The sequence below is a fragment of the Dermacentor variabilis genome, chromosome 10 (genome assembly GCF_050947875.1).
Source record: "Dermacentor variabilis isolate Ectoservices chromosome 10, ASM5094787v1, whole genome shotgun sequence".
NCBI lineage: Eukaryota > Metazoa > Arthropoda > Arachnida > Ixodida > Ixodidae > Dermacentor > Dermacentor variabilis.
In genome coordinates this window covers 39,677,103-39,688,922 of record NC_134577.1, presented here as the reverse complement: position 1 = coordinate 39,688,922, position 11,820 = coordinate 39,677,103, and the positions used below count along the sequence as shown (strand labels likewise).

General features: G+C 52.8%; 1 protein-coding gene across 1 annotated transcript; it reads left to right on the top strand.

The window, feature by feature from the left end:
* Positions 1 to 6,000: 6,000 nt before the first annotated feature.
* On the top strand, positions 6,001 to 9,986 carry LOC142560364 (neprilysin-1-like). The gene is made up of 2 exons (XM_075672410.1): positions 6,001 to 6,106; positions 7,368 to 9,986. Exon 2 carries the CDS (start codon positions 7,415 to 7,417, stop codon positions 9,890 to 9,892), a length of 2,478 nt encoding a protein of 825 aa, XP_075528525.1. The 5' UTR covers positions 6,001 to 6,106; positions 7,368 to 7,414; the 3' UTR covers positions 9,893 to 9,986.
* The last annotated feature ends 1,834 nt before the right edge of the window (positions 9,987 to 11,820 follow it).

Sequence of the window (11,820 nt, the reverse complement as noted above, 5' to 3'; positions counted from 1 at the left end):
AGTACATCGGTTTCCGAGAAGGATGGCCCGACGGCTGCGTAGGACACCCCGTCGTGTGACTTCGATGCGTCTGTGTAGAACTCCGTGCAGGAGTGTTTGTGCTGGAGTTCCCGGAAATGCATTTGGATTTCAATCTCTGGAGCGTTTTTTGTAACTTCCATGAAAGATGTATCGCATTGTATCAACTGCCACTCCCAAGGAGGTAGCAGCTTGGCTGGATGCATTAGGCGAAGTTCGAGGAGTGGAACATCCATTTCATGACTAAGCTCCCTCACACGCAGCGAGAAAGGCTGTCTTACGGAAGGACGATTACGAAACAGTGTAGCATATGTCATATCATTAATGGTGTTAAAACAGGGATGTTCAGGATTAGAGTGGACTTTCAAAAAATATGTTTGGCTGATGTATGTTCTCTGGATATGAAGTGACCACTCATTCGATTCTGCATATAAACTTTGTACGGGACTCGTTCTGAAAGCTCCTGTGGCTAAACGGATACCCAGATGGTGAACAGGGTTTAGCATCTTTAGCGCGCTCGGGGCGGCAGACTTATATGCCACGGCACCATAATCTAATCGTGACCGGATGAGGCTCTTATAGAGATTCATCAGGCACTTCCTGTCACTACCCCACGTAGTCTGGGATAGAAGTTTCATTATGTTCATTGTTTTTAGACACTTTTCTTTAATATGTTTAATGTGTGGGACGAAAGTGAGTCTATTGTCGAGTATAACACCTAGAAATTTGTGCTCTTTGTTTACAGGTATCTGTTGTCCACACATTTCTAAGCAGGGATCCGGGACCAGGCCTCTCTTCCTTGTAAACAAAACACAAGAACTCTTATGAGGATTGATTTTGAATCCATTTTTCTCTGCCCACCCTGACACCTTGTTCAAACCATGCTGTACCTGTCTCTCGCACACTGCGACGTTACAGGATTTGAAACCTATTTGAATGTCGTCCACATTGACGGAATATAAAATAGCCGGTGGTAAGGAAGCACGAAGTGTTGTCATCTTAACAATAAAGAGTGTGCAACTGAGCACGCCACCCTGGGGTACACCGGTTTCTTGTATAAAAGGACGTGACAGCACATTGCCTACTTTCACCCGGAAGGTACGATTGGACAAGTAGCTTTTTATTACGTTGAGCATATTACCATGAATGCCCATTTCTGACAAATCTCTCAAGATTCCGTAGCGCCAGGTCGTATCGTACGCCTTCTCCATATCGAGGAATATCGATAAGAAAAACTGTTTGTGTAAAAATGCGTCACGAATATGTCCTTCAATACGTACAAGATGGTCGGTTGTGCAGCGCCCTTCTCGGAAGCCACACTGATCGGGATCAAGCATTTTGTTTTGTTCAAGGAAATGGATGAGTCGCCGATTTATCATTTTTTCAAAAACCTTACACAGGCAGCTTGTAAGAGCTATCGGACGATAGCTTGCCACCATGGATGGGTCTTTCCCCTGCTTCAAAACAGGGAGCACAATTGCTTCTTTCCATGCAGTTGGAAAGTATCCTGCAGCCCAAATAGTGTTGAAAATTGTGAGTAGTGTAACTTGGGTGTCATTGTGTAGGTTTTTGATCATTTCATACATAATTCTGTCAGAACCCGGTGCGGAGCTCTTGCATGATCTCAAGGCAGCTCTGAACTCGGCAATACTAAATGGACAGTTGTATGGTTCATTCTTTCGACATTTTCCTATGAGTGGCTTACATTCTTCTATTTGTTTGTATTTGAGAAAGGATTCTGAATAATTTGTTGAACTTGACACGCTCTCAAAGTGCTCCCCAAGTGAGTTTGCCTGGTCTTGCAGCATATCACCCTGTGTGTTTACCAGAGGGAGTGAATATGTTTGTCGCCCTCTAATTCTATTTATGCGGTTCCAGACTTTCGCCTCATCTGTAAACGAGTTAATACTTGATAAAATGTTCTGCCAACTTTCTCTTCTGGCCTGCCTGCGGGTTCTCCTGCCTTGAGATTTTACTTTCTTAAAGTTGCTAAGATTCTCTGCAGTGGGGGAAGCGCGTAGCAACCCCCACGCTTTGTTCTGTTTCTTACGAGCAATCCTACATTCGTCGTTCCACCACGGGACACGCCGTCTGCATGCCAAACCACTTCCTTCAGATATGCATTTAGATGCGGCATCTATTATGAACGCTGTAAAATACTCCACAGCGGCATCAATTTCTAGAGAAGACATATCAGCCCATGAGATGCTAGATAGATTTCGAAATTTCTCCCAGTCGGCTGTATCTATCTTCCACCTAGGAGCTTGTGGGGGAAATTCATTTTCTTTAGATGTTCTTAGCAGTACGGGGAAGTGATCGCTCCCGTAAGGATTGCTCGTAACTTCCCATTTGAGTTCGGGCAGTATAGACGCGGAAACTATACTAAGATCTATTGACGAAAAGGATCTGTTTGCAAGAGAGTAATATGTGGGCTCTTTCTTATTTAGAAGGCACGCTCCAGAAGAAAAAAGGAACTGTTCAACGAGACGACCTCGCGCATCGATGCGAGAGTCTCCCCACAATGTGCGATGCGCATTGAAATCGCCAAGAACAACATAAGGTTCTGGCAATTGATCTACATAGGATTGAAATTCATGTTTCGTTAATTTGTAATGTGGGGGTATGTAAAGAGAGCTAATGGTGATGAGTTTGTTTAGGAGAACAGCTCGAACCGCCACTGCTTCGAGAGGCGTTTGAAGCTGTAAAAGTTGACACGCTATGCTCTTATGGATAACAATGGCGACACCGCCCGATGATGCTTTCGCATCATCGCGATCTTTGCGATAAGTTATGTACTGTCGGAGAAAGTTTGTGTGTTTGGATTTTAGGTGTGTTTCCTGTAAACACAGCACTTTTGGATCGTGTTTTTGGATGAGTTCCTGCACATCATCTATGTTTCTAAGAAGACCTCTGATGTTCCATTGAATTATTTGTGTATCCATATTGGAAGTGAATAAGTGATGTGTGTACGGAAACGGATGTTATGCCTTAGGTTACAGAGCTCTTTCGAGGCCCTGTAACCGGGGTTCTGCCCTTTCTGGAGCGTTCGAGGGAGCCTCGCCGCTCCTTAGGCGCTTGGCGCGCCGTGAGGACAGGTGTAGTGTCCATTGCCTCTTGTGAGGCGCCGGACACATGCTCTTGCGAGCGAGAAGTTTTCTGTGAGGGTCCTGCCTCGGAAGGCAAGAGCCCTGCGCCCACCAGCCCGGAGGTCGATGGCGCTCCCTGAGGGATTTGGCTGCACCGGCTGTTGCCAGCGCTGGAAGGGGCCGGGGGGGTTGGGGCAGCCTCAGCTGCGCCCACCTTCGGGGTCTGCTGTGTCGGCGTAGCAGCGTTAGCTGCAGCCGCCGAGGGGGCGGATGGCATCACTGCCGCCTCACTGGGTGTGGGTCGGGCAGCCGCCGGAGACCGTTGTGGCGCTGCCCCCTGACGCGCCACATCGGCAAAGGTGTGCTTTGGCAGGAAGGATACCCCCCTGCGTGCTTCTTTGAAACTTGTTTTCTTTTACTTTAATCGTAACTATTTCCTTTTCTTTCTTCCAAGATGGGCACGACCGCGAGTATGCAGCGTGCTCGCCTTCACAGTTTACGCAGTGGAGAGAGTTTTCACATGATTCAGAAGTGTGCTCATTAGCACTGCATTTAACGCAGGTTTGGCAGCCTCGGCAGCTCTGTGAGCTGTGACCGAAACGCTGACATTTGAAGCAACGCAGGGGATTAGGGATGTATGGCCGGACACGGAGCTTGATATACCCGGCCTCGATGGACTCGGGCAGGACACTTGTGCCAAAAGTAAGTATCAGATGTTTGGTCTGTATTTCCTTGTTGTCACGCCTCATCTTAATTCGCTTAACGTTGATGACGTTCTGCTCACTGAAGCCCTCCAAGAGCTCAGCCTCAGTCAGCTCCAAGAGATCATCATCGGAGACTACGCCACGGGTGGTATTCATAGTACGATGCGGAGTTACTGTCACTTTGGCGTCACCAAATGATACTAGGTTGGGTAGGTCTCATATTGCTTCTTGTTGCGGAGCTCCAAGAGGAGATCACCGCTTGCCATTCTGGATGCTTTGTAACCTGTACCAAAAACTTGGCTCAGAGACTTGGACACGAGAAATGGCGAGATTGTTCGTACGGGTTTGTTTGGTATTTCGGAGTGGACTACGTGGAAGCGTGGAAAAGTTTCTTTTTGACGGGAGAAAAATTCAAAAACATCATCGGTGCGCCCCCTCTTCAGGGAGCGATCAGGTAATGGGGGAAAGGAAGTAGCCATAGGAGATTCTAATTTCGGCAGTAACGCCAGCCACCCACCGTGGAGTCCTACAAGGGGACGCTGCAGGGCATGTGAAACACGGCCTGCAAACGCCAGCTGTACATTACCACTATAACCAAATATGAAATAACCTAGGTTGGCTGTTCACACAAGGTTAACCCTTGCTGCCTGGAAAAATTGGAAGTAAGCGGAAGCTAGGAGAAGACAGGAAAGATGAAAAGTAAGAGAAAGACGAAGATTGGAGGGAGAGAGAGACAGGAAAAGGCAACTACCGATTTCCCCCGGGTGGGTCAGTCCGGGGGTGCCGTCTACGTGAAGCCGAGGCCAAAGGGGTGTGTTGCCGCCGCCGAGGGGCCGTAAAGGTCCGAACACCTGGCATTGGCTCAACCCCCAGGATCCCCTTTTCCCCGGACACGGCTAAGCCGCGCACGGCTACACGCGGGAGGGTCCAACCCTCGTGTGCTCGGGTACGTGGTGTCGCAACGCACCAAACGCCTGCTTGCGCAGACGCCCCTGCGGGGTATAACAAGGACTTGTGGGTCCGCGGCTGTGATGCTGTCGGTATTACAGCGATTTCAAATACGATCGACAGCTTTGTGAAGCTAGCGCCGTCCCTGATTCCAAGTGTCGCACAGTGGTAGCGCGACACTTGTGCGAGAACGGTTGCGAGTTACCTTGGAATCCATGTCATGCCGTCTATTACAGTTCGGCTTCTCTGCTGGCTTGAAGGAGCCCATATATAATTCTGTACCCTACGAGTAGTATACCTCATTGTGTTTGAAGCACACACATGGCGAGACTGAGCCGGCAGTTTACTTCTCACATCTTTCACGTCAGTACATATAGGAACAGCGTGCACCAATACCTTCTGCCTTTACTAAACGATTTTTAAGGAAAGCAGATACTCCGCAGTACGCACGTTTTGGCCACAATGACAGCGTCATTACTGCACTGCGCAAAATGGCCACGTGCCCGCGCGTTGAGGGCGGTGAGTCTTCACGGCCTCAACGGCCAAGCGGATTGCTCGACGCTGGTCATCTTCAGCCACGCTCTGGAGCAAGGCCTCCCAAGCTTCTCTGTTATAAAATTTTTCCTTGGCCCCTGGGGAGCCAGTACACTCCCATATTACATGGTCTAGCGTACCTTTCTCCTTACAAATTTTGCAGAGGGCGTCGTTATAGTTCCTCGTCTGAGTTAAGTAGGTCCAATATGGTGTTGTATAATTGTTACCCTGGATGCGCCGCCAAATGCGAGCGTCCTCCAGAGGTAGAGAGAGACCGATTCGGAGGCCGAAAATTCTTCTTTCGGCTTTGTAATGATCTACGATTTCCCTGTACGTGATGATGTTATCTTTGATCCCTGGAACTGGCTGCTCTAGAGTTGCCCGGTGGTAACGTGTTCGGGCGAGCTCGTGAGCGGCTTCGTTACCTGGAACTTCCTTCATGGGCCGGAACCCAAATAAAAGTTGTGTCCCTCCTAGGAGGGTTTTTGAGTAGAATTTGGAGGGCCTCTTCCGAGATTCTCCTTTGCCCACGCCTGAAATCGAAAATGACGCGCCAAAAACGTGTCTAAAATGACGTAGCGTGTTGCTGCTTGACAAAGACTGCACCGCTTGAGTCACGGAGGGCCACACGGCTTCTGATTGGCTGACGTAGCAAGCGCGTGCAGTCATCACGGCGTGCGCGAACGAAGAAGAAGGGCGAGGAGGAGGCAGGCGCGACTCGAGGCGCGAGGCAGAAGAAGCAGAAGAAGCGGACGAGTGAGCCCAGCGCGCTCGCTCCCCGGCACGGCTCCAGAGCTCCCGATCCAGGACCGCAACGTGAGCCCTCGGCACGGCCGGGACATTCTCCTCGCCCCTACGTCGCGCTGCCTTTGCCCGTTCCGCGCGCTTCCCCGGGAAACCGGGAACCTTGCGCTCACGCTAAGCCTTAAAACGCTCGTTGTCACGCGCGGCCGTTTGTTGCAAGCGCTTAAGCCTTGATTTCCCGCAGTTGAATGTATGTTGTGGCTAAACCGACAAACGCATAGACCGAATTGCTGACTTGTCTTTCCGCCGTGGCCCGTCGCGCGGTTCCTATATGCTGCAGTGTAATCAGTGCGGAGTGGTCATGGAGGAAGGAAAAAGGCTGCAAGGGAGCTTCGCGTGAAGATGTTGAAGCCCAGTCATAAAGGATATAAAGAAAAGGGTCGTGGGAAACAGTCCCTCACCCCGTGATAAGCACCACGTGATTTCTAGCCACTGAGCGCTCGCAGAGTTTGGCGAGTTGCGGGAGAGCGGGTGGCGAGGCCGACCGGGACGAGGGCGTCAGTAGGGGTTACCAAGAACCAAACGATTCCCTAGATAGGTACAGCACCTCGTGGAATGCCTATTTTTCAGGAGTCCCGCAGGAAAGGAGGGGCGGCGACAATAAAGACAATTCATCGCATATCGTTTTATAGCGTTCAATTTAGCGCTTCACGAAAGCTTCTCTTCACAGAGACTCCAACATCTGCGTTGGATCTACATTTCCTATTTCCTCACTCCTTGTGAGTGGTGTTCTGTATAACGCTAACCTACGATGAAATGCAGGCCAGTTGCGTCCGGCCCTGATAACAGCTTAAACATCTGGCGGTTTCAAATATACGACACGACGCCGTGCCACAGATGTGTTAGAAATGTCGTACATGTTGCTGTCACTTAAGAGCGTCGTGTTATAAGATCGTGTTTGATTCCTTCAATGGCAGTGTCGCTGTAGAACAGCGCCTAGAGTAAAGAAACCACAAAGAAGACTTCAAAAAGGGGCTGATCGGATGACATCTGGTGCAACTGAAGGTCCACGTAAGCATACTCGTCGAACAAAGGGCTCCATGATTCGCGAAATCTTACGCTCTTGTTTTGGTCAGCCCTTGGAATCTTACAACAAATACAACCTTGGGACACCGGTCGCTGGGACGGCTCCTTCTCAGTGACTAGGTCCAGCTCAGGTGTCCGCATTGTGCGAGGGAACAACGGCGTGAGCGACAGGGTGTTATGGCCACTCGTCACAAGGGGTTGCGCTGAAGTCGGAGAAGCTAACGGGTCTTTCACGCGCGCCTTACAGGCGGTGTGCGCCGCGGGCCCCCTCAGGCAACAAAAACGGCGGGCCCAATGTCCAGCAGCCATGGCTTGGAGCGCGGCGACACGCCGGAGCCGATTCCCAAGCAGCAGCTCTTCTCCGAGATCACCTACGAGAACCTGGACACGGCTGCTTCGGAAGCTTCGCTCCGGGGCCGCCACCGCCACAGCCCGGCCTCGTCGTCCACCACCTCGTCGGTGTCGGCGGCCTACGGCGGCTGGTCGCGCTTCTCGGTGGATCACGGCGGCGACGCCGCGATCCGCTCGGCGGCCGGCAACTCCATCTTCACCGGCCGCCTGTCCTTCAAGCGCAGCCTGCAGTGGAACCCGACGGCCTCTATAGACCGCAAGCTGCGCGAGCGACGCCTGTCTCTCTGGCGCTACGGCTCGCTCGAGGGTGCCGGCTCGTCGCACTTCCGCACCTCGCAGGCGCCACGCGGCGGGGGCAAGCTCGTCTGCTTCGCCCTGTCCTTCCTCTCGGCCGGCATCGCCCTTGTCGTGCTCGTCGTGTGCCTGAGGCTCGCGGCGCGAAGCGGGGACCCGCTGGACGCCGCGCCGCACATGCCCGAGCTCCCGTGCGACCAGTACGAGTACTGCGTCCAGGAGACGGCGGCCGTCCAGCGCTGGATCAACCACACGGTCAAGCCGTGCGACGACTTCCACGAGTTCGCCTGCGGAGTCTGGACGCGGTCGCACGGCGGCTACAGCGCGCACGACGAAGAGAAAGTGGACTGGGTGCTCAACACGCTCCTGACTCGAGCGCTGGCCGAGATGGCCGAGAAGCCATCGGCGGCCAACGGCTCGACGTTCGAGTTCGACCTGGCCAACGACGTGCTCTTCGAGCAGTGCATGAAAACGGACTCGCGAGAGCGACGCAGCCTGGGCGTGGCTCGTAAGCAGCTCGCCGAGTTCGGCCTGGGTGGCTGGCCGTACACCCAACCGCTCCACCACGACGTAACCTTCACCAACGTGCTGGTCACCGCTTCTAGGCTGGCGCTCAACCTGGGTCTCGCGGCTCTCGTGAGCGTGCGAGTCTTCGGCAGCCACAAAGACCGGACGTTTGAGGTGGAAGACCCAATTCTGCTGCTGCGGAAGGATGACCTCTCCGGGTTCGAGATGAAGGCCAGGGCCCTGGTTCTGCACAGGCAGCTCATCGCCGAGTCGTTCTTCTACTTCGCGCACACATCACGCGACGTCTACAAGGTCCAGGAGCAGATCCAGCTGGTATCCCTCATCCTCGCCCACGCCACCAGGAGGGCTTCGGAGCGCCGTTTCTGCACCTTCTCGCACGTGACGACCACGCTCGGCGAACTGGGCGTCCTGGAACTGTACATCAGAAGGCTGATGCCGGACAGGGCCAACGTCTCGGAAAACGCCACGGTTCTCCTCAGAAACCCGCTCATGGCCAGGGCGCTAGACTTCGTCTTCCGCTACCTCGGACCCGAGCACCTGCTAAACTACCTCGGCTTCCGGCTGCTGGTTCACCTGTCTCCTTTCATCTTCGAGATACCCAACAACATCGTGAGGGCCCGCATGTACCAGCTGACCGGCATCGACAAGATGGTCTGGCTCAAGGCCGAGGTCTGCCTCCGGCTCTCAGAAGAGGCACTGCCACTCTTCTACCTCTACGACCTCTACGCTACCAAGCCAGCCTCGTACTGGCAGAACATCGACAGCTTCGTCGGCATGATCAAGCGAACTGTGCTCACCCGAGCCATTGTTCCCTGGAAGTTCTCTGCAGAGGACAAGAAGAAGCTTTTGCGCATATTGATGCTGATGGAGTTCAAGACGTTCCTGCCTCACTGGATGCTCAACGACACCCTGCTGGAGGCCTACAACCGGCGGCTCCTTCCCAACCGGAACGCCGACGTCTTCCACATGTACTCGCATGTGTGGCGCCGACGCATGCTTGCCGCGTTGTCACCGCGACCTCTGGACAAGTACCTGACTGAGCCGGAGTGGCTAGGCTCGGTTTTCGACACCATGCCAATCTACTCGTTCGCCGAGAACACCGTGTACGTCCCCATGGCGCTGTTCAACACGACGCTGCCCGGCACCCGCGACGCCGTCTACCTGCACGCCGTGGCGGCCACCTGGAAGCTCGCGTACGCCTTGGCCCCCATCTTCGAGCTAAGCAACTACTGGGACAACACGACACGGGCCAGCTACACCGGCTACGAGGCATGCGCTGCGACCCGCTACGGTCCGTACCTGACGCCCGGCATACGCGACAGCGCGCTACACCTGTCCTACGCCGACGAGATCTCGGTGTTCTGGAGCGAAAGGCTGCTGCTCGTCCTCACGTCCACCTCCGGCGTGAACCCTCTGGTTGGCTACGACCGCGAGCGCTTCTTCTACCTGTACACAGCCATGAGCAAATGCAGGAGCTACGGCGTCTCGCTGCAGCCCACGTCGACGGTGACCAGTAAGCAGCGCGTCAACATCCCGTACCAGTACTCGGCCAAGTTCAGGAAGCTGTGGTCGTGCAAAAACCACAACCGCTGCAAGTAGTCCGGTCAAGCCGAGGTGACCCGCGCAGAGAACAAAGGGCCGGGTTTCACCGAGTCGTCAACCTGCCGCCGCAGTCAAATAAAGTGTTCCGTCACAGGTGCCTCATTGTCGTTTGCTCTTGTTTTAAATCAAAAGCGTGCCGACTATTGAAGGCCAGCGTGTCTAGAGGTGTGCACGCAAAGATAGAGTCTCAGCTATTTTTTTAATAAAAGCTTGCCAGTGATAGTGGAAGCCGCGAAGGAAACAATGACGCGAGGGAGACTGTCTCTTGTCGCGTAGCACGACCGCAGCCAGTGTTTGGCTATTGGCGACGAGGAGTTACGGAGTCGCCATCGGAAGCGCCTCGCTGGCGTAGTATGAGGGATCACGCGGCGCGCTCCTCATAGGTTTTACTTTCAGCGCTCACTGAAAACACCACGCGCGAGCTCTCCCGGACATTTCTGTAAGTACTTTCGAAACGAGAGAAGTTGTTTACTGTCCAAATAATAATCTTGGGCAAACTGAAAGCACACAATCGTTTACAGACGTTATCTCTTTACCGAATACGTACAGTGAACGCCACTGCTCGCGGTCGCCGCGATGGAGTCTCCCGAACCGGCTTCTTGCGTGAAAGGTAAGTAAACGCTGAGAGCAAACTATGTGAAATATGTTCTTATAGTGTTTGTACAACTAAATGGAGCGTAATAGAAACAAGCCTCAATGCAGCGATCGCGCAGATTCGCAGCGACCGACTGCGCGTCTGCATGCTTGTCCGCGCACTGTTTCGCTTTCTCCGCGCGCGCGTTCTCGCACCGTGCCATAAGCTTTAGGCCGCAGAATATGAGCATTTGACACTATACAAGCAACCATTGTTGCGTGGGAGCTATCAGAGCTGTTCAAAAATAACTTCATTGTGGAGACTTCGACGCCTACAGGGACTATGATGTGTCGTCGTGACGATTCAATCTTTTTTTTCTTCTATATTCTTTGACTTTTCAATATCATTTTTCGAGTTTCGTCGCACTGAATGTTTATCGGTGTTCTCAGGGTGCAATTTCCAGCTGCTCCTTTTTTGTAATCCAGTGCATTAATTCATAACACAAACATGACCATATGCCATGCTTTTTTTTAAATGTGCTTCTTACCGCTGCCTTTCCACTCCGCTTAACTTGCCAGTATCTATAGCATCGACAAGTTGATAGACCAAACCGTCACGACATTTGTCGGGCAGCGGACTCGGGCGAGCGTCTCAGTGCGCGTTTTCAGATCATCGCAGACCGGGCGCCGTAGTAGAAATCTTCCTCGCGTCTGTACTTGCTGCATACCCGAGTTGTAGCCGATGACTGTTTGCCGGTTTTATGGTTCGCGAGCCAAGCTTCACGCAGTTTCTTGTCCTGCGGCTACGTGTGAATAAGGCTGACACCGGCCTCCGTTACGTGCGTCCGGCCCTGCGGCACCGAGCAGTAGCCTACCATGTTGCGCGCTTTCAAAGGCAGCCACTACCTATTGTAGTGCTTTCAAGCGTTGTAAAGGAGACACTCGAAGCGGGAAAATTTCGCCACTAAATGAGGACCGCAGCGTACGAGGGAATTCAAACTCGTTTTCAGCTCGCTTCGGCGCCCCCGAAGCAGTCGACGCGGCCGCTATGTCCACGTGATCCCTCCTAGCACGTCACGCCGACGGTGGCGCCAGCCTTTCCAGTGGTGGAGCTCGAGGCCAATATTAACATTTTATGCCCAATGCTTTACCCGAGAGTACAGCAAAACGAATGCGAATGTAATATTGTTAGGGGGATATTGGGAGTACAGAAGATGTATTTACAATACATATACAAAATGAGTCGGAATAGTTAAGTAGTTAACCGCAGCAGCCAGCGTCCCGCGATTTTCTTCCTCTCTTCCTTCATCCTTCCGTAACAATATGCTAACTAGCTATCTTGTAGCTGGGCT

Coding starts and splice junctions, on each gene's coding strand:
- LOC142560364 (XM_075672410.1), top strand. CDS start 7,415: ATGTCCAGCAGCCATGGCTTGGAGCGCGGCGACACGCCGGAGCCGATT.